Source organism: Oncorhynchus nerka, linkage group LG11 (genome assembly GCF_034236695.1).
Source record: "Oncorhynchus nerka isolate Pitt River linkage group LG11, Oner_Uvic_2.0, whole genome shotgun sequence".
Classification (NCBI taxonomy): domain Eukaryota; kingdom Metazoa; phylum Chordata; class Actinopteri; order Salmoniformes; family Salmonidae; genus Oncorhynchus; species Oncorhynchus nerka.
This window is the reverse complement of record NC_088406.1, coordinates 48,126,048-48,149,825: the sequence shown is the minus strand read 5'-3', so window position 1 is coordinate 48,149,825 and position 23,778 is coordinate 48,126,048. Positions and strand designations below refer to the sequence as shown.

At 43.4% G+C, this 23,778-nt stretch overlaps 1 protein-coding gene across 1 annotated transcript; it reads right to left on the bottom strand.

The window, feature by feature from the left end:
* Positions 1-4,506: 4,506 nt before the first annotated feature.
* On the bottom strand, positions 4,507-21,413 carry LOC115137041 (potassium channel subfamily K member 6-like). The gene is made up of 3 exons (XM_029673047.2): positions 20,872-21,413; positions 8,255-8,650; positions 4,507-5,937 (listed from the first exon to the last, which is right to left on the bottom strand). Exons 1-3 carry the CDS (start codon positions 21,185-21,187, stop codon positions 5,705-5,707), a joined length of 945 nt encoding a protein of 314 aa, XP_029528907.1. The 5' UTR covers positions 21,188-21,413; the 3' UTR covers positions 4,507-5,704.
* Between the last annotated feature and the right edge of the window lie 2,365 nt (positions 21,414-23,778).

Here is a 23,778-nt window from a genome sequence, read left to right as displayed (position 1 = left end):
TTTGTTTAGGCGATTTTACAGCTAACTAGCTACTTTACATGCTGATATTGTCCTTGGTATTATGTGTAGCCAGCCCAATGAGCGAGCATTGCATTGCATTGTGGATTTTGTAGTCGACTTGAGCTGCAACAGATTTCCAGAACGATTTTCCATGTTGATACCAACCTTATAATGCCAGAATTAAACATTTGTTCACCAAAAAATATTGTTCTCACATGTTAGTATTATTTAACACTAAATCAAAGGAATTAGTGGTTTTGGGTGAATTGTTCTTTTTAACGTCAACGGCATGATGGTGGAAGCTTCCTCATAGCCTGCCGGCCCGTGATTGGTCTGTGTTAGCACGTGGTCCTGTGCGATGACAATGAAAACATAAATATAAACGCAGCGTGCAACAATTTCAAAGATTTGCACTGAATTACAGTTCATATAAAGGAAATCAGTCAATTGAAATACATTAATTGTCATTAATTTAATCTATGGATTTCACATGACTGGGAATACAGATATGCATCTGTTGGTCACAGATACCTTTAAAAATAGTAGGAGCGTGTATCAGAAAACCAGTGAGTATCTGGGTGTGACCACCATTTGCTTTATGTAGCACGACACATCTCCTTTGCATAGAGTTGATCAGGCTGTTGATCGTGGCCTGTAGAATGTTGTCCCACTCCTCTTCAAAAGCTGTGATAAGATGCTGGATGTTGAAGGGAACTGTAACACGCTGTTGTACACGTCGATCCAGAGCAACCCAAACATGCTCAATGAGTGACATGTCTGGTGTGTATGCAGGCCATGGATGAACTGGGACATTTGCAGCTTCCAGATATTGTGTACAGATCCTTGCGACATGGGGCCGTGTATTATCATGCTGGAACATGCTGATGGCAGCGGATGAATGGCACGACAATGGGCCTCAGGATCTCATCACGGTATCTCTGCATTCAATTTGCCATCGATAAAATGCAATTGTGTTCGTTTTTCGTAGATTATGCCTGTCCATACCATAACCCCATCGCCACCATAGGGCACTCTGTTAACATTGACATCAGCAAACCTCTCGCCCACACGACGCCATACACATGGTCTGCGGTTTTGAGGCCGGTTGGACGTACTGCAACACAAACAACATTGGAAGCGCGTTATGGTGGATACATGAACATTACATTATTTGGCAACAGCTTTGGTGGACATTCCTGCAGTCAGCATGCCAATTGCACGCTCCCTCAAAACTTGAGACATCTTTGGCATTGTGTTGTGTGACAAAACTGCACATTTTAGTGGCCTTTTATTGTCCCCATCACAAGGTGCACCTGTGTAATTATCACACGGTTTAATCCACTTGTTCTGCCACACCTTGTGTGTGGATTGATTATTTTGGCAAAGGAGAAATGCTCACTAACGTGTGATGTATTGTCTACTTTTTTGCCCTTTGTGCTGTTGTCTGTGCCCAACAATGTTTGTAACATGTTTGTGTTGTCATGTTGTGTTGCTGCCATGCTGTGTTCTCTTAGGTCTCTCTGTATGTAGTGTTGTGGTGTCTTGCTTGTCCTGATGTGTTTTTTGTCCTATATTTTTATTTTTAATCCCAGCCCCCGTCCACACAGGAGGCCTTTTGCCTATTGGTAGGCCTTCATTGTAAATAATAATTAATTAACTGTGTTACGTAACTAGGAGTGGTGGGTGCGGAGTCAGGCACAGAGAGCAGAGGTTTAAGGAAAACCAAAACAACAGGAGAATAAATGACAGACCCTAAACAGGACACAAACAGTCTGGAAAAATACAAACAATACCATCCACAACACAGAACAGAGAAACAAGCCCGCACAAAAGCAGATGGGCATAACAGGCTTAAATAGCCCTAAACCAAACCCCAAAAGAGAAACAGGTGAAACCAATTAGACATAACCAACCGAACAGGAAGGGGAGCCACCTTCGGTGGAAGTCGTGACAAACTGACATGCCTAGTTAAATAAAAAGGTATGTAAACAAATCTGTGCACAAAATTTGAGAGCAGTAAGCTTTTGTGCATATGGAACATTTCTGGGATCTTTTATTTTGAAACATGGGACCAACACATTATGTTTACATTTTTGTTCAGTGTAGTAGTCAGAATGGATCACTATTTAATTAAATATCTCAATTTGTAGCGAACTTTCAAATTGAACTTGATCATAAACTAATTTGAGGCCAAAACGGGCTTCTAAAAAAAAAGTGGTTTGGCCGTTCTGGAGATCGTAATAGGCTTTCGACACCGCTAAGTTGCTACGTAGTAACAGAGCAGCAGAGTTCGTGACATCACGCTCCAGACATCAATAATGTAATAACCTAAAATAACTCGAATGGCATGCATATTAAGAAACACTTTGCATTTGCATCCATTGCCACAACAGACTAGCAAGGGGGGGTTACTATTGAACTTCCATTTTGACCTTGCAAACAGTGTCGACAGAGAGGGGAAAAAACAGCTCAATTTGAAGACACCTTTCAGTCATGCGAATAGACAAATTGTAATTATCACAAAAATATTCAACATGATTTTTTACTCCTTACCCCAGGATAGACCAGGCTACTTTGCTTTAGAGATTAAACCAGACCCATTAAGATGGAGATGGAACCAGACTCATGTCAGACGCTCACTTACTCACCCCACCCATTGGTCCAAGGCTAAAATCCATGTTTTTTCCACTACTTTCAATTATCTGCCTTTACAATCCTCATGAGCCTTATATGGAAGTGTTGCACCTTTTCTTTTTCAGGTCAACCAATACAAGAAACATTTTAATACAACATTGCCTTTATGGCTCCATTTTACATACAGTTGAAGTTAGAACTTTACATACACGTAGGTTGGAATCATTAAAACTCGTTTTTCAACCCCTCCACAAATTTCTTGTTAACAAACTATAGTTTTGGCAAGTCGGTTAGGACATCTACTTTGTGCATGACACAAGTCATTTTCCCAACAATTGTTTACAGAATATTTCACTTATAATTCACTGTATCACGATTCCAGTGGGTCAGAAGTTTACATACACTAAGCTGACTGTGCCTTTCAACAGCTTGGAAAATTCCAGAAAATGTCATGGCTTTAGAAGCTTCTGATAGGCTAATTGACATAATTTGAGTCAATTGGAGGTGTATCTGTGGATGTATTTCAAGGCCTACCTTCAAACTCAGTGCCTCTTTGCTTGACATTCTGGAAAATCAAAAGAAATCAGCAAAGAACTCAGAAAAAAATGGTAGACCACAAGTCTGGTTAATTAATTTCCAAATGCCTAAAGGTACCACGTTCATCTGTACAAACAATAGTATGCAAGTATAAACACCATGGGACCACGCTGCAGTCATACTGCTCAGGAAGGAGATGCGTTCTGTCTCCTAGAGATGAACGTACTTTGGTGTGAAAAGTGCAAATCAATCCCAGAACAACAGCAAAGGACCTTGTGAAGATGCTGGAGGAAACCGGTACAAAAGTATCTATACCCACAGTAAAACAAGTCCTATACTGACATAACCTGAAAGGCCGCTCAGCAAGGAAGAAGCCACTGCTCCAAAACCGCCATAAAAAGCCAGACTACAGTTTGCAACTGCACATGGGGACAAAGATCGTACTTTTTGGAGAAATGTCCTCTGGTCTGATGAAACCAAAATAGAACGGACCATCGTTATGTTTGGAGGGAAAAGGGGGAGACTTGCAAGCCAAAGAACACCTTCCCAACCGTGAAGCACGGGGGTGGCAGCATCATGTTGTGGGGGTCCTTTGCTGCGGGAGGGACTGGTGCACGTCACAAAATAATGGCATCATGCGGGAAAATTGTAGATATATTGAAGCAACATCAAGACATCAGTCAGGAAGTTAAAGCTTGGTCGCAAAGGGTTCTTCCAAATGGACAATGACCCCAAGCATACTTCCAAAGTTGTGGCAAAATGGTTTAAGGACAACAAAGTCAAGGTATTGGAGTGGCCATCACAAAGCCCTAACTTCAGTCCCATAGAGCATTTCTGGGCAGAACTGAAAAAGCTTGTCCGAGCAAAGAGGCCTACAAACCTGATTCGGTTACACCAGCTCTGTCAGGAAGAATGGGCCAAAATTCACCCAAGTTATTGTGGGAAGCTTGTGGAAGGCTACCCAAAATATTTGACCCAAGTTAAACAATTTAAAGGCAATGCCACCAAATACTAATTGAGTGTATGTAAACTTCTGACCCACTGGGAATGTGATGAAAGAAATAAAAGCTGAAATAAATCTCTACTATTCTGACATTTCACATTTCAAAGTGGTGATCCTAACTGACCTAAGACAGGGAATTTTTACTAGGATTAAATGTCAGGAATTGTGAAAAACTGTCTAAATGTAGTTGGCTAAGTTGTATGTAAACTTCCGACTTCAACTGTATGTTCTGGTCTTGTGTAGATATTACAGATAATACAGTCCCAAACTGTTGTCATATCTAAGTGTGTTGGAATTCAAATGTCACGACCTCCAACATATGCCTGCTGGGAAACAGTAGTATGGGCACTCCAACATTAGTCCCCTGGTTTAATGAACTGTCCAATTACATTCCTTTAGTAATATCAAATAAGGATTCGGGAATGTGGTGTGGCATGTAGTCCACTATTACTGAAGCATGACACTTGATATTAATGAAAAAAAACAGAGTGAATTTAGTTGAGTAATTTTGTTATTACATTGGTTAAAATTATTACATTTATAAGTTACCCACTTCAATGTGATAATCAATGCATAATGTAATAATTACATTAAAATGCTAAAGTTTTTGTGCATAAACATTGGCAATCTACATTATCAGCATTTATTAAATTATAAATGAAAAAGCTATTACATTATTGGCTGTTTTTACATTGTCAGTTGCTACATTGTTCAAGATGGACAAACTTCATATGCTAAAGTACATACTTTCACAATGACAGAAAATCCTAATATTTAACGATAGACAACTACACATCAGAACACAGATACTTAGTTTTTATTTTCAATCCTTTTATTCCCTGAATTTGTTATCCTTCAGATGATATACTTAATGTATTTGAAACACAAGATCATGTTACACAACAGGCAAAAACAAAGCCATGGGGGTCCTGGGAATGTGCTCCATCATATGACTCAAGACAAAGTCTCAAGCAATGGCCTTTTCACTTAATTACTGGGGAGGGGCAACAAACTCTTTCAAAGATGGCCACTATAATGAGTTTGTTTGATTTTGAAACATCCAATATTTCTGTACGACCTTCCTTGATCAACTGTGACCTAAAACCACAAAAGTGTACATGAAAATACATCCACAAGAAAATATCCGTATATGATAAACATATATATATATATATATATTTTGGTCTGAAACATCAAAAAGTGACAAATAATCCTCATCAGTCCCAACCAGAAGTGTTCTCTACAGGTTATGGAACAACAACCTTCTCCCACCTTGACGAACAACCCTTGCCAAGTGTTAACTGGGTGCACTGGGACATCTGTAGAGTTCTGTTTCTTTTTGGTTCAGTTGAGCTGTCGTAGCAGGAAGGTCTGACCTGAGCCGTGAGTTGCCTCACAGCAGTAACGATAGTCTCTGGTGCCTAAGTATGGTCAGGTTTTCAACTCATCCCGTGTTGCTGTAAAACAGTGACTGTATAGCTGTTTCACCTGACTTATGTAAAGGAGAACGGTCCAGAGTGGAGTGAGTCCTTATCGGTTGATGGTGTTATAGGAGGTCTGGGAGGCTGGATCCAGGGGCTTGGCCGAGGCCTCTGCCTCATGCTGGTCCTCAGGGTCGGCCTCGATAATGGGCTCCTTATCCTCCTCTGTATCCTCGTCACAGTGGGGGAGCTGGAAGAAAGAAGTCAGGCCATGCAGGTCGGCCATCCGGTGGAAGGCACGCAGGACCAGGTACATCATCATCAGCCCGAGAAACAGGTACACTGCAGAGGACAGAGAGTACAACATTAATTCAACATCAGCTCCTTGAGCTGTGGGAAGAAGCATTATACATGGACATAAGTCACTTGTCTCACAAAGCACAAACTCACCACACTGGTGTGCTCGTGGTGTATTCCTGATGGACAAGGCGGCCAACTGTTCAACAGGCTTCTTCACGATATAGTTATGATTTTATGTCATTTCATGGTTAATTTGTTTCAGTGCAGGTCAATAAGCAGAGTAGACTTACACCTCCCTAGTGACTTAAATTCTGTCATGCCATGTGGGGTATAATATATATATATATATATTTGTAAATACTTTTTCCTCCCCAATTTCGAGATATCCAAATAGGTAGTTAATGTCTTGTCCCATCGCTGCAACTCCCATACGGACTTGGGAGAGGAGAAGGTCGAGAGCAATGCGTCCTCTAAAACACGACCCTGCCAAGACGCACTGCTTCTTGACACAATGCTTGCTTAACCCGGAAGCCAGCCGCACCAATGTGTCGGAGGAAACACCGTACAACTGGTGACCGAAGTTAGAGTGCATGCGCCCGGCCCTCCACAAGGAGTCGTTAGAGAGCGATGGGACAAGGACAACCCGGACGACGCTGGGCCAATTGTGCGCCGCCTCAATGGTCTCCCGGTCGTGGCCGGCTGTGACACAGCCTGGGATCGAGCCCGGGTCTGTAGTGATGCCTCTAGCACTGGGTTGCAGTGCCTTAGACCGCTGCACCATTCGGGAGGCTTTGTAGGGTATTGACAGGAAAAGTGTATTCCGATATGAACAAAACAACCTATTTTCTAGTAGTTGCTAATCCTAGGAAACGAGAACAACCATTCAGGAAGATCTGGCATACATAGTCAGGGCCCTGTGTTTTGGTTGATCATGTCAGATGACAAGAGAATTACACCCAAAATTAAAGCAATCGTCTGAGGATGGTGCTAGACCATATGACATTAAAAAAAGGGAACGAACAAGCTTTAAATAAAAGTTTAAATCCAGGTCATGTGACATGATCAACCAAAACACAGTGCCCTAAAACAAGGCAACAAGTTGCGTATTGAAGCACAACGCGCGTGCGGGCGGACCCCGAGACAACGCCACAGAGCCAGCCACCACAATGGCAGTACAACAAACAACTAGGCTCTAAACAGTGAGGTTATTTTGAGAGAGAATAACAGGGTAATTCAATTATACCTTAAAAACTAAAAGCATGACTCTGATAAAATGTCATGTGACAATATGAAATCCCTCCCAGTGCAAGTGGGGTAGATGGTGGTGTGGTCTCTATCTCCCTACTGCAACATGTCCTTAAGATGAGCGCAATCACACCACACATTGCACTCTTCCCAAAACAAGAAGCCCACTTCAAATTCACACATGCAGTATACCAACCAAATCACAGACATTGTGAGATACATGGAGGGGGCAGTGGCGCGACACCGTTTAGTTTCCTCCTGAAAACCACAAGAGGGCCTCCTCAGACTTTCACAAATACACTCAAAAACGATGAACCGTACTGCATCTATGCAGTATCAGAATTACATGTCTATGGTCAACACAGGGATAAGGAATGCATACATTTTCTTTCATCAGCTGAGCCAGGTAAAAAAATAATAATAATAAAAATAAAAATTGGGAAAGTCACGCCAAGTCATCATTCTGAACTAATATCTCCTGATATTTGGCCCATAAGAAGTCTAGACACTGAGCAGAGGTGTCCTGTCCTCTCCTCTTCAAATGAGGAGTATTTCAAATAGATCTTACAATAAGCACATTTAAAAAACTATAACAAAACAGCATTTAGTAGTTCTTAAATCACTTCCTTGGACGTTATGGACCCTTTTGACCGGAATGCACTACCTGAGGAGGAGAAGCACTCAGGAGGCGCCATTTCTCACATCCAAGACGTGAACCTTTCTGAGGTCTCATTGAGACAAAGGACCGTATTCCACCAGAGGGCCTAGCTATCTCAGTGCTGGAGAGGTGGTGTTGGGCCGAGCGTTTCCCACTTCACGTCAGGTGTCTGCACATGGTCAAAACTGTCAAGTTCACTTATTCCTATACACATCCCTGTGCTTAAAACATTGATGCAAACTCCACCCAATCATTCCCATCACTGTTCACACTGTTATTTCCTTGTTTTCTATTCGTAGGAAAGAGACTTCAGGGCAAACAATTCTAACACGACATTGTGAACACAAATATTTAAGTTGAATGTGTAATGAGTATCACAGAATTTATATGACATCAGCCTGAGCAGTGTCAGTGTGCCACGCCCTGTTGTCAAACACAGACTAGTTCATGACTCACCCATCACAGAGATCTTATAGAGCGACCTGAACTTCTGTCCGGGCTTCTCGCCGGGCACGTAGTCGCCCAGGCCGATGGTACACAGCGTGATGAAGCAGAAGTATATGGCGTCCAGGAAGGACCAGGTGTCCTCGATGTGGCTGAAAACCACGGCGGGTACCACGAAGAATCCCAGCACCACCAGCAGCAGCAGGATTGCAAAGTGGACGGCAGTGGCGGCGAGAGGGTCCAGGCCGATCCTCTGGCGGCACATGTCGATGGGCCCATAGGTCACCGGGTGCATGAGCCTCTGGACGCAGGCGGTGAGCACCAGCATGGTGAAGGGCACTCCCAGTAGGGCATAGAAGATGGAGAAGGCTTTGCCGGTGTCCGACAGGGGCGTAGTGTGCCCATATCCTGGGGAGGGTGAGAGAAAGTATGAGAGAGAGAGAAAAAAAAGAGCGAGAGAAAGTGTAGAAGTTATTAGGATCCCATACAAGCAAACACAACATAATAGCAGATAAGATGCCATTGCCTGAGGTTACTGATCTCACAATCCAACAAATTAAAGCTATGATGGGAACAAGTCGGTTAACATTGAACAAAATCAAAGTTAACACAATCCATGATAGAATCCGCAAACAATCAAAAGGTGAACCAGTAATAAGCTGAAACCTTTTAAAAGTAGGCTACCTAAGGGCTGATTTCTTTCATTTAAAGAGTAGCCCATTTTGAATAATCTATCTGAAAAGTGTGACTCACTCACCCCTCTCAAATGTTAATTTGACTAATAAGCTAAGCTACCTCCCTTTTCCAACCAAAAAAAAGAGACATTCTAGAAAGTCCTCTCACTCAACAAAAACGAGCTGATCGTGGACTACAGGAGACAGCAGGAGAGTGAGCACGCCCCCATCCAGACCGGATGGAAGAAGAAATTTGATTAACTGACTTGTTGGAAAGATGGCACCCTATGACGGTGCCACTTTAAAAGTCACTGAGCTCTTCAGTAAGGTCATTCTACTGGCAATGTTTGTCTATGGAGATTGCATGGCTGTGTGTGTGGTTTTAATACACCCATCAGCAAAGGGTGTGGCTGAAATTTCTGAATCCACTCATTTGAAGGTGTCCACATATAAAAAAATATAACGCAACATGTAGTGTTGGTCCCATGAAGAAAGTAAAAGTGCAATATGTGCCATGTAAGAAAGCTAACGTTTCAGTTCCTTGCTCAGAACATGAGAACATATGAAAGCTGATGGTTCCTTTTAACATGAGTCTTCCATATTCCCAGGTAAGAAGTTTTAGGTTGTAGTTATTATAGGAATTATAGGACTATTTCCCTCTATACCATTTGTATTTCTAATGAAATAACCTTTGACTATTGGATGTTCTTATAGGACTTTAGTATTGCCAGTGTAACAGTATAGCTTCCGTCCCTCTAGTTAGCGCACGCTAACTAGCTAGCCATTTCACTTCGGTTACACCAGCCTCATCTCGGGAGTTGATAGGCTTGAAGTCCTAAACAGCGCAATGCTTGACGCACAACGAAGAGCTGCTGGCAAAACGCACAAAAGTGCTGTTTGAATGAATGTTTACGCGCCTGCTTCTGCCTACCACCGCTCAGTCAGATACTTGTATGCTCAGTCAGATTATATGCAACGCAGGACACGCTAGATAATATCTAGTAATATCAACCATGTGTAGTGATGTCTAGTGATTATGATATGCCCGCAACAGGGTAGCCTAGTGGTTAGAGCGTTGGACTAGTAACCGGAAGGTTGCAAGTTCAAACCCCCGAGCTGACAAGGTACAAATCTGTCGTTCTGTCCCTGAACAGGCAGTTAACCCGCTGTTCCTAGGCCGTCATTGAAAATAAGAATTTGTTCTTAACTGACTTGCCTGGTTAAATAAAGGTAAAATAAAAAATAAAAATAAGATAAGTTTAATGCTAGCTAGCAATTTACCTTGGCTTACTGCATTCCCATAACATGCAGTCTTCTTGTGGAGTGCAACGAGAGAGAGGCAGGTCGTTATTGCGTTGGACTAGTTAACTGTAAGGTTGCACTACCCTCTCCAGAGGGTCGTGAGGTCTGCACAACGCTTCACCGGGGGCAAACTACATGCCCTCCAGGACACCTACACCACCTGATGTCACAGGAAGGCCATAAAGATCATCAAGGACAACAACCACCCGAGCCACTGCCTGTTCACCCCGCTATCATCCATTTCGCTACACTCGCATTAACATCTGCTAACCACGTGTATGTGACAAATAAAATTGGATTTGTCCACGATCAGCTCCTTCAATTTGTTGATGTTGAGGGAGAGGTTATTTTCCTGCCACCACTCCGCCAAGGAACTCATCTCCTCCCTGTAGGCCAAAAGTTAACATTATGCCTTCTCATTGCAGGTCGCTGTACTCATATGCAGGAGTACTATCGCCTTATGGTGAGGATAGCCGAGTTGCAAGCCCGGCTTCAGACACAATCATTAGGTGAGGGCAATTTAAGTGTAGGAAAGGAAGACACAGCATCTTTGCCACCAGGAAATAAAGGTAGTAGTGTTAATAAGGCTGGGCGTGCCGCTAGTGACCCACCTCGACAACATCCTGTGAAATTGCAGAGCGCGAAATTCAATATACAAAAGTCGTAATATTAAACATGCATGAAAATACAAGTGTCTTACATCGTTTAAAAGCTTAACTTCTTGTTAATCCACCAGTTTTGTCAGATTTCAAAACGGCTTTACGGTGAAAGCATACCATGCGATTATCTGAGGACAGCGCCCCGCAATACAAAATCATTAAAAACATTTTCCAAACCAGCAGAGGCGTCACAAAAGTCAGAAATAGCGATAAAATAAATCACTTACCTTTGAAGATCTTCCGCTGTTTGCAAACCCAAAGGTCCCAGGTACACAACAAATGGTTGTTTTGTTCGATAAAGTCCTTCTTTATATCCCAAAAAAGTCAGTTTAGTCAGCGCGTTTGATTCAGTAATCCACCTATTCCACTAGTTCAACACGCATACAAAGGAATCACAAAAGTTAAGAATAAACTTCATCCAAACAAGTCAAACAACGATTCTAATCAATCCTCAGGTACCCTAATATGTAAATAAACAATACAATTTAAGACGGAATGTAGTATGTTCAATACCGTAGATAAAAAAACGAGGTGTGCACCCTCATCCACACACGCCACAAGACTACAGTCAAAATGAGAGCCACCTTGAAAAACTACAAATTCTAGCTAATTTTTCAAAAAACAAGCCCGAAACCCTTTCTAAAGACTGTTGACATCTAGACATCTAGTCATAGGAACTGCAATCTGGGAGGATTTCCTTTGAATTTCCCATAGACAGGTATTTTCAATGGGTGGTGACATCAACAACAACAAAATTCCAGATGGATTCTCCTCGGGTCTTTGCCTGCCATATCAGTTCTGTTATACTCACAGACATTTTAAGTTTTATAAACTTCAGAGTGTTTTCTATCCAATACTACCAATTATATGCATATCCTAGCTTCTGGGCCTGAGTAACAGGTAGTTTACTTTGAGCATGTCAGTCATCCAAACTTCCGAATACTGCCCCCTAGCCTTAAGAAGTTTTTAATCCTCCTGCACAGTCTTAGCAGCCGGACAATTTTCTCAAGGCTTCTGGAAAGAAATGCTGTCGGCATGATCAACCGGTGTCACTCATTCAGCCGATAGAAACTGTCAACCGGTATTCACCACTAAGCAACGAGTTTGAGTCAGAGCCTTCTCAGGTCTCTCCTCCACCCGTTACAGGGTCTGAGCCGCCGAAGCCTCCCACCATTAGCTCTGACAAATTGAAAACCCTAGGTCATTTGGCGACTCCATTACCCGCAATATTAGACTTAAAAAGAATCATCCAGTGATCATACATTGTTTACCAGGGGGCAGAGTTAATGACGCAAAGTCTAATCTGAAGATGGTGCTGGCTGAGGCTAATACTGGTGAGTGTAGAAAGTATAGAGATATTGTTATCCACGTCGGCACCAACGATGTTGGGATGAAACAGTCAGAGGCCCTAAGCGCAAAATAGCTTCAGCGTGTAGCTTTGCTAGAAAGACGTTTTGGCATCGAGTAATTGTCTCTGGCTCCCTCCCAGTTACGGAGAGCGATGAGCTCTACAGAAGACTTGCACAACTTAATCACGGGGTGAGAACTGTCTCCCAAAAGATTGAATTTGTAGATAATTGGGCCCTCTTTCTTGGGACTCATGCAGTGGTGGAAAAAGTAGCCAATTGTCATACTTGAGTAAAAGTTTTTTTTAAATACCTTAATAGCACATGACTCAAGTCACCCAGTTAAATACTACTTGAGTAAAATATCCTTAAGCATCACTAGTAATATTATAAATCATTTCAAATTCCTTATATTAAGCAAACCAGATGGCACTATTTTCTTATTTTAATTTTAATTTAAAATAAAATATTAAAAGATGACACTATGTGCAATTTAGCTAAACAGGTTTAGAATAATTCCTCATCTATTTTGATGGGCAAACAAAGTTAGCTGGTTGTCTTTGTAGGGAGGGAGCGAGATGATCCGGGAGTGTGACAGCGTTGTGAGCGAAACACAATGTTGCCTCCAACTCTCGTTTTCTTACCTGACAGGCAAACTACAGATGTTAGCTGCTTCGTTACAAAGCTAGGACAGTTTCGAAAATGAATCGCTTTGGTAGAAATAGGACAACAAAAGGAAACGTGTTAGCTGGCTATGTAAACAAATATCATATGAACTCCACTGCACGGGCATCTACCCTAACACTACAGATAAACTTTTTTTTTTTTTTTTTTTTTTTTGCTATTACATGGTTGGAGCGAGCGGTCGCATCTGCACTCGGTCCGCAGGTAGTATTACATTTCATTACATTTCATTATAGTACAACGGTTTGATTTGTCTAATCTTAGCAATTTCTTCCTAGCTAGCTACACAGCCGTCTTTGTATCATAGATAATTGCGTAATTATCGTATTTCGTCGTCCTAACGCAGTCTACACTGCCCTGCAGCTAGCCAGCTAGCTAACGTCCACCGTTAGCTAGTCCACCGTCTACCGATTAGCAGCACAACTATTACACTCAACTGAACGACTTGATTAGTGTAGTGTTAGCTAGCTACATAGTTGTCTTTGCTGTCCTCGTACCCAAGATAATTGTGTAGTTTAGAGTGTGTAGTTTTATGTCGTCCTTAACATAGGAGACTCTGCTAGCTAGCCAACAGCTAGCCAACGTCTACCGAACAGAACTTCTGCACTCAACAATCCGGTCGCATTTAGCTTCGCTCCACAGGTAGTATCACATTTTTCATTTCATTTCATTACAGTACAACGGCTTGATTTGTTTGTTCGTAGCTAGCTACATAGCTAGCTACATAGCCGTCTTTGTATCAAAGATAATTGTGTAGTCTAGAGCGATTTCCTAGGTTAGCTAGCCAGCTATTGTCGTTCTTTTAACGCAACGTAACGTAATCAACACTGCTAGCTAGCCAGCTAGCCCCGAATAGCAGCACAGTAGAAACTATTACACTCAACGGAACGACTTGATTAGTGTAGTGTCATCAACGCAGCCAATGCCAGCTAGCCTACTTAGTCAACAACGCAGCCTCTGCCAGCTAGCCTACTTCAGCAGTACTGTATCATTTTAATCATTTTAGTCAATAAGATTCTTGCTACGTAAGCTTAACTCTCTGAACACTCGTGACGTGTAGTCCACTTGTCATTCCAATCTCCTTTGCATTAGCGTAGCCTCTTGTGTAGCCTGTCAACTATGTGTCTGTCTATCCCTGTTCTCTCCTCTCTGCACAGACCATACAAACGCTCCACACCGCGTGGCCGCGGCCACCCTAATCTGGTGGTCCCAGCGCGCACGACCCACGTGGAGTTCCAGGTCTCCGGTAGCCTCTGGAACTGCCGATCTGCGGCCAACAAGGCAGAGTTCATCTCCGCCTATGTCTCCCTCCAGTCCCTCGACTTCTTGGCACTGACGGAAACATGGATCACCACAGACAACACTGCTACTCCTACTGCTCTCTCTTCGTCTGCCCACGTGTTCTCGCACACCCCGAGAGCTTCTGGTCAGCGGGGTGGTGGCACCGGGATCCTCATCTCTCCCAAGTGGTCATTCTCTCTTTCTCCCCTTACCCATCTGTCTATCGCCTCCTTTGAATTCCATGCTGTCACAGTTACCAGCCCTTTCAAGCTTAACATCCTTATCATTTATCGCCCTCCAGGTTCCCTCGGAGAGTTCATCAATGAGCTTGATGCCTTGATAAGCTCCTTTCCTGAGGACGGCTCACCTCTCACAGTTCTGGGCGACTTTAACCTCCCCACGCCTACCTTTGACTCATTCCTCTCTGCCTCCTTCTTTCCACTCCTCTCCTCTTTTGACCTCACCCTCTCACCTTCCCCCTACTCACAAGGCAGGAAATACGCTCGACCTCATCTTTACTAGATGCTGTTCTTCCACTAACCTCGTTGCAACTCCCCTCCAAGTCTCCGACCACTACCTTGTATCCTTCTCCCTCTCGCTCTCATCCAACACTTCCCACACTGCCCCTACTCGGATGGTATCGCGCCGTCCCAACCTTCGCTCTCTCTCCCCGCTACTCTCTCCTCTTCCATCCTATCATCTCTTCCCTCTGCTCAAACCTTCTCCAACCTATCTCCTGATTCTGCCTCCTCAACCCTCCTCTCCTCCCTTTCTGCATCCTTTGACTCTCTATGTCCCCTATCCTCCAGGCCGGCTCGGTCCTCCCCTCCCGCTCCGTGGCTCGACGACTCATTGCGAGCTCACAGAACAGGGCTCCGGGCAGCCGAGCGGAAATGGAGGAAAACTCGCCTCCCTGCGGACCTGACATCCTTTCACTCCCTCCTCTCTACATTTTCCTCTTCTCTCTCTGCTGCTAAAGCCACTTTCTACCACTCTAAATTCCAAGCATCTGCCTCTAACCCTAGGAAGCTCTTTGCAACCTTCTCCTCCCTCCTGAATCCTCCTCCCCTCCCCCTCCTCCCTCTCTGCAGATGACTTCGTCAACCATTTTGAAAAGAAGGTCGACGACATCCGATCCTCGTTTGCTAAGTCAAACGACACCGCTGGTTCTGCTCACACTGCCCTACCCTGTGCTCTGACCTCTTTCTCCCTCTCTCTCCAGATGAAATCTCGCGTCTTGTGACGGCCGGCCGCCCTACAACCTGCCCGCTTGACCCTATCCCCTCCTCTCTTCTCCAGACCATTTCCGGAGACCTCCTCCCTTACCTCACCTCGCTCATCAACTCATCCCTGACCGCTGGCTACGTCCCTTCCGTCTTCAAGAGAGCGAGAGTTGCACCCCTTCTGAAAAAACCTACACTCGATCCCTCCGATGTCAACAACTACAGACCAGTATCCCTTCTTTCTTTTCTCTCCAAAACTCTTGAACGTGCCGTCCTTGGCCAGCTCTCCCGCTATCTCTCTCAGAATGACCTTCTTGATCCAAATCAGTCAGGTTTCAAGACTAGTCATTCAACTGAGACTGCTCTTCTCTGTATCACGGAGGCGCTCCGCACTGCTAAAGCTAACTCTCTCTCCTCTGCTCTCATCCTTCTAGACCTATCGGCTGCCTTTGATACTGTGAACCATCAGATCCTCCTCTCCACCCTCTCCGAGTTGGGCATCTCCGGCGCGGCCCACGCTTGGATTGCGTCCTACCTGACAGGTCGCTCCTACCAGGTGGCGTGGCGAGAATCCGTCTCCACACCACGTGCTCTCACCACTGGTGTCCCCCAGGGCTCTGTTCTAGGCCCTCTCCTATTCTCGCTATACACCAAGTCACTTGGCTCTGTCATAACCTCACATGGTCTCTCCTATCATTGCTATGCAGACGACACACAATTAATCTTCTCCTTTCCCCCTTCTGATGACCAGGTGGCGAATCGCATCTCTGCATGTCTGGCAGACATATCCGTGTGGATGACGGATCACCACCTCAAGCTGAACCTCGGCAAGACGGAGCTGCTCTTCCTCCCGGGAAGGACTGCCCGTTCCATGATCTCGCCATCACGGTTGACAACTCCATTGTGTCCTCCTCCCAGAGCGCTAAGAACCTTGGCGTGATCCTGGACAACACCCTGTCGTTCTCAACTAACATCAAGGCGGTGGCCCGTTCCTGTAGGTTCATGCTCTACAACATCCGCAGAGTACGACCCTGCCTCACACAGGAAGCGGCGCAGGTCCTAATCCAGGCACTTGTCATCTCCCGTCTGGATTACTGCAACTCGCTGTTGGCTGGGCTCCCTGCCTGTGCCATTAAACCCCTACAACTCATCCAGAACGCCGCAGCCCGTCTGGTGTTCAACCTTCCCAAGTTCTCTCACGTCACCCCGCTCCTCCGCTCCCTCCACTGGCTTCCAGTTGAAGCTCGCATCCGCTACAAGACCATGGTGCTTGCCTACGGAGCTGTGAGGGGAACGGCACCTCAGTACCTCCAGGCTCTGATCAGGCCCTACACCCAAACAAGGGCACTGCGTTCATCCACCTCTGGCCTGCTCGCCTCCCTACCACTGAGGAAGTACAGTTCCCGCTCAGCCCAGTCAAAACTGTTCGCTGCTCTGGCCCCCCAATGGTGGAACAAACTCCCTCACGACGCCAGGACAGCGGAGTCAATCACCACCTTCCGGAGACACCTGAAACCCCACCTCTTTAAGGAATACCTAGGATAGGATAAAGTAATCCCTCTCACCCCCCCTCCCCCTGAAAATATTTAGATGCACTACTGTTCCACTGGAGGTCATAAGGTGAATGCACCAATTTGTAAGTCGCTCTGGATAAGAGCGTCTGCTAAATGACTTAAATGTAAATGTAGGAATGCGAGGCAATGTATAGCCTATAAATATCTATACCTTCCCCCCAAGTGAGGATGGCCTTCACTTCAGCAGTGATGCGTCATGAACTTCGAGGAAAATATCATGATCATTAGAAAACAAGATGGACTCCTTAGTGTATGCATATTTCTCCAAAACTTAGTTGTACCGAGTCTGCACAGAACTGCCAGGACCACGGATCAATGGAGACAGTAGTTGTTTAAAAAATATATATATATCCTGTATCTCGACACAGTAACCAAATACAGTCATGGCCTAGAAAACTTCCAGCTGTCTACTGGACGCTATTCCAACTAAACTACTGAAAGAGCTACTTCCTGTGCTTGGCACTCCTATGTTGAACACAAACGTCTCCCTATCATCCGGCTGTATACCAAGCTCACTAAAAGTGGCAGTAATAAAGCCTCTTCTGAAAAAGCCAAACCTTGACACGGAAGTTAAATCTCCCATTCCTTTCAAAAACTTTATTAGGAACACCGTTCCACAGGGATGTTGACCCATGTTGACTCCAATGCTTCCCAGTTGTGTCAAGTTGGCTGGATGTCCTTTGGGTGGTGGACCCATTCTTGATACACACAGGAAATTTGTGTGGAAAACCCCAGCAGCATTGCAGTTCTTGACACAAACCGGTGCGCCTGGTACCTACTACCATACCCCGTTCAAAGGCACTTAAATCTGAACTCATCATGAGGCCGCAGATGCTCACGCACACCCATATCCCCCACACATTGCTCGCAAAACATCTTAGTGACTCCCCCCTTGACAGTAGAGATTTTTTTTAACATTTTAAAATTAACTTCATGCAATTCTACACATTTTACAATGGGGCATAGAATAGATTAAGCAATGTTAAAACAAATTTCATGCAATTCTACTCATTTCACCATGGGGTGGAGCGTGAAATTAGCTGTTTTACAGTTAATTTCCTGCAATTCTACACTAGTCAGTGTGGAGAGAAATTATGTCTGAGTGAGACTAATTTACAAAATCAATGGGGGCCCCACGGCCAGTAATTCAACCATGATAACATCTTTTAGATAGCTAAATTAGTTTAGCGGCTAGCTAAAAGATGTTAGCTGACATGGGCTAATTGACTCACTATCAGTGACTGAGTAAAACTGCTGATGCACAACCACATTTTGAAATTGTACCTTGTTTAGTGTAGTCAGTCTACTATTCTAACTTGCAACAACTTGTTGAGACCCTGAATGAGTCAGTGGAAATTGATCTGAGGGTCTTCAAAAGGAGGGCTGCCAGTTGCCCATCCCTGCTCTAATAACAAACCTTTACAGCAGGGGTGGGCAACTCCAGTCCTTGAGGGCCTGCTTGGTGTCACACTTTTAATCCATCCCTAGCAAACACAGCTGATTAATCAAATTGCATTCTGAACTGAAGATCATGAGGTGATCAGGTGATTATTGGAGTCAGGTGTGTTAGCTGGGGAAAAACTGACACCAATCAGGCCCTCGAGGATTGGAATTACCCACCCCTTCTCTACAGGATCGGTGTCCCCCCGTGGGACAATTGAGCTAACGTAGGCTGATGTGATTAGCATGAGGTTGTAAGTAAAGGTCGACCGATTATGATTTTACAAAGCCGATTCCGATTATTGGTGGACCAAAAAAGCCGATACTGATTAATCGGCTGATTTTAAAAAAAGTATTTATAAATGACAATTACAACAATACTGAATGAACACTTATTTTAACTTAATATAATATATCAATAAAATCAATTTAGCCTCAAATAAATATTGAAACATGTTCAATTTGGTTTAAATAATTCAAAAACAAAGTGTTGGGGAAGAAAGTAAAAGTGCATTATGTGCCATGTAAGAAAGCTAACGTTTCAGTTCCTTGCTCAGAACATGAGAACATATGAAAACTGGCAGTTCTTTTTAACATGAGTCTTCAATATTCCCAGGTAAGAAGTTTTAGGTTGTAGTTATAGGAATTATAGGACTATTTATCTCTATACCATTTGTATTTCATTAACCTTTGACCATTGGATGTTCTTATAGGCACTTTAGTATTGCCAGTGTAACAGTATTGCTTCCGTCCCTCTCCTTGCTCCTACCTGGGCTCGAAGCAGCGTTACCCATACAGCGCAAGGGGAATAACTACTCCAAGTCTCAGAGCGAGTGACGTTTGAAACGCTATTAGTGCGCACCCTGCGAACTAGCTAGCCATTTCACATCGGTTACACCAGCCTAATCTCGGGAGTTGATAGGCTTGAAGTCATAAACAGTGCTGTGCTTAGGCGGCCCAAACTGTTGCATATACACTCACTCTGCGTGCAATGAACGCAAGAGAAGTGACACAATTTCACCTGGTTAATATTGCCTGCTAACCTGAATTTCTTTTAGCTAAATATGCAGGTTTAAAAATATATACTTCTGTGTATTGATTTTAAGAAAGGCATTGATGTTCATGGTTAGGTACACATTGGAGCAACGATATGCACCGCATCGATTATATGCAATGCAGGACATGCTAGATAAACTAGTAATATCATCAACCATGTGTAGTTAACTAGTGATTGATTGATTGATTGTTTTTTATAAGTTTAATGCTAGCTAGCAACTTACCTTGGCTTCTACTGCATTCGCGTAACAGGCAGTAACAGTCTCCTCGGAGTGCAATGGAACCAGGTGGTTAGAGCATTGGACTAGTTAACTAAGGTTGCAAGATTGAATCCCCCGAGCAGACAAGGTAAAAAGCTGTCATTCTGCCCCTGAGCAAGGCAGTTAACCCACCGTTCCTAGGCAGTCATTGAAAATAAGAATGTGTTCTTAACAGACTTGCCTAGTTAAATAAAGATTAAATAAATGTGTACAAAATTATAATATATATATTTTTTTAATCGGCCAAATCTGTGTCCAAAAATACCGATTTCCGATTGTTATGAAAACTTGAAATCGGCCCTAATTAATTTGGCCATTCCGATTAATCGGTCGACCTCTGGTTGTAAGTAACAAAAAAAATTCACAGGACAGAGACTGATATGGGCAGAAAGCTTAAATTCTTGTTAATCTAACTGCACGGTCCAATTTACAGTAGCTATTACAGTGAAATAATACCGTGCTATTTTTTGAGGAGTGCGCACAATTATGAAATTGAAAATGTATTAATAAACCAATTAGGCATGTCTTGATACAACATTCTGAACAGATATGCAATGGTTCATTGGATCAGTCTAAAGCTGTGCACATACACTGCTGCCATCTAGTGGCCAAACCCTAGATTGCACCTGGGCTAGAATAATACATTATGGCCTCTTGCATTTCAAAGATGGTAAAAAGAGTAAAACGCATGTTTTTTTCTCTGTATTATCTTTCAACACATCTAATGTGTCATTCTCCTAGATTAATTTCACATTTCCACAAACTTCAACATGTTTCCTTTAAAATGGTATCAAGAATATGCATATCCTTGCTTCAGGTCCTGAGCTACAGGCAGTTAGATTTGGGTATGTCATTTTCGGCGAAAATGGAAAGAAAGGGTCCGATCCTTATTAACGCACTGATACTGGGGCAAGGCTACCTGAAAATCACAAGGGCCCATTGATGCGTGGTATGTTTTGGTCACGGAATACAAAAAAATGCCCAGTTGGAACTGCAATTGTAATCTATAAACAATCAGTGTTTCCTTGAGTATCTTGCAATATTAGCACTTACATTGTTTAGAATTGTCTTATATGGACCAACCGAAACGATGTAGGCCTAACAAAGACAAGTATAGGCTATTTACTTACCGACTGTCGTTACTAAAGTGTTGGCGAAGAACAAAGAGGAAGCCAAGTCCCAATTTGAACTCGCAGAAGAATTCGGAAGGATAGATATTCCATACTTATTGGCTTGTAAAACTTTCTCCAAAAAGTTTTCAAGTGATGTTGCATTGACGCAACTTTGGTTGAGAAACTCTTCTTTCAGGACTTGTATGTCACTTTTTAGTTTGTCCTCCACCGGCCGTTCGATGGTGGAGAAAATGAGCGCTCCGAGCAACAGATAAGCAACATAGAACAGTATAAAGCCTGTAAGCAGTATCCAAGATTTGTACCCCGAAGACATTTCCCCCTTTTTCTGCTTGCAATGTCATCTGCCAAACTGTTACTTTGTAGCCTACTTCCGTGGCACCGTCTCCTCAAGTTAAGTTTAGGCTGTCCTCCGCCCCACTGGTACAAGTTTGACAGGGGTGTGTTCAAACGCCTAGAACTCTGCAGATAAACATTTTGAGAATACACTGCTCCCTGCCGTTTCTAATGATGACCGCATGTTCTTGGTCTTTTACGTTGTATTTCGATGTCAACGTTTCAATCCTCTGAATAAGCCCCAGAAAATACACCAAGAACTGATCCAGAAACAGTGAGGAGGGCTACAACACATTTCCTTTTCTGCCTACTCTATTACCCTTTTCCCCAGAGGGTTCTCTTTGGGGTTTACAAACTGGATGGGGAAATATAGGGAAAAGGCTCCAACAATCCCTAGGTGAAGCCATAGACTAAATTATCCAGTCAGTCTCAGATTTGTGAACACTGAAGTGAGGCCAAAGGACCAAAAAGGAACTAGAGCATATCACCTCACCCTCCTAGTTTCATATGTCCATAATGGCTTCTTATGGTTATTGCAGACAGAGATGGCTTCTCCTTGAGCTTTTATGTAAAACTAATACATGTGATTAGGGGAGCCATCGGATCACATGCTGCAGCTGAAGAAAACAGCATCACCAGGATGTTTTTCTTCTTGCCAGCCATGAACTGAACTATAGCAGGGCAATGTGCACAGTGCAGATTAGGCAAACACCCTGTTGACTTTATTTGAGAGTTTGCCAAAAGGTAATCTACGACCACACATATTTTCACAATAACACAATCAATGCCACATTATCTGGTGAAAACAGAGCCTCTGACTCAGCAAGTTCCTGTTAACCAATTCAGCACCACAGACAGCCCTGGATTACTGCATTTGAAACCCAGGGGGCCCCAAAACAGATTTTATTTTAGGAAAACAGCTAACTTTCTGCATTTCAACACATTTTGCCACGGGGCAGAGTACAAATGTGCAGTTTTATAATGCTATTGTACACATTTTATCATGATTTAAAGCAAATTTCCTGCAATTCTACATATTGTGCCATGGAACAAAGAGAAACATGTGCTGTTTTATAGCTCATCTCATGCTATTCTTCACATTTTGCCATGAGGCTGAGAGGTCATTGTGCAGTCTTAAAGCAAATTTCCTCCAGTCGGTTAGGGGCCCACTGGAGGTTAGGGGCCCTGGGGCACGTGCCCGTTCGGTAATCCGGGCCTGACCACAGAGACCAGCATCCAGTACAGGACCTCCCCTTGAGCCTCTTACCTGTCATCATCATTCATCGGAGAAGTCACAAATATGCCATTCTGATAGGGGGATATACTTGGCCATAAGGTTAGAGTGGGCATAAATCGAGAATAGCTTTGCGCTGTCAGTTTTCCTCAATAGCAGTCTTAGGATAATGACTTGAAGGCTTACTTTGCAGTCTTGCCAGTGGTAATGGTGTGCTAATTCAACGTATGTCACTTGTAAGTGTTGATTTGCCCGTGCGGTTTCCCTTTGACCTGTGATACTTCATTCTAGCGCCATACACCATTCTAATTGACTGACACATGTAGCCTGTAGAGTACTATTTTTTTTGCTGTTTTGGTTTATAGTGAGTATTGTGCCAAACATGCAAATAAGATGACCATTTAGGTACTTATAAAAATTATACAGCAACAACATTAGCAAAAGCTTTGAGGATGGAAAACAGCAATCACCGTGTCATTTTATTACATCAATGAACAAGTTGACAATCTTTAGCTTCTTTTTTTCCCCGTTTGAACCACTCATCAGTAAAAATCAGTATTTTCCCTTGGAATTATGTACAAATGACAAACATCAAATATATTTTCTGTAGACCTACTGAGTTGCCCAGGGTTGCCCCCAGACAAAAAAATGGAGTCTTAATATGACATGATTGCGTTTTTGTGATTTAAAACAAACTTGTACTGGTAAAAATAACACTCTCTTTGCCCGTACAAAACAACATAATTCTGACAGCCAGAAACACCCCAATTTAAAAGGTAATCATTTCAGTAAACATGGTCATTATGTACTGAAATAATAAGAAAAGGAGCTGTGATCCATGTGAGCTCCAATGTTAGCTAAACCAACAGTATATATTCTGCTCCAGAGTTGTCGCTGGCACACAGTTGAGCCAGACCACATGATGGGAGAGGACAGTGTGTGTTTGTGTCCAAGTCCGTGTGTGTGGGGGAAAGAGGCTGGGAGTGAACGAAGGGGGGGGGGGGGGGGTATAGACATCCACTTCTCCTGACAAACAAATTACTTTAACATTTCATAGAGTCCCTAAAAATGAGATTAATAAGAATGTAAACATTTGCATGTATTTCAGGAATATTTGAGAGACAAAAATTATAATTTGTGCTTAATTTTATCCAATTTGTCACAGGTATGCATCTATTGCCAGTCAACACTGTTCACTGCTCTGGCCCCCCAATGGTGGAACAAACTCCCTCACGACGCCAGGACAGCGGAGTCAATCACCACCTTCCGGAGACACCTGAAACCCCACCTCTTTAAGGAATACCTAGGATAGGATAAAGTAATCCTTCTCACCCCCC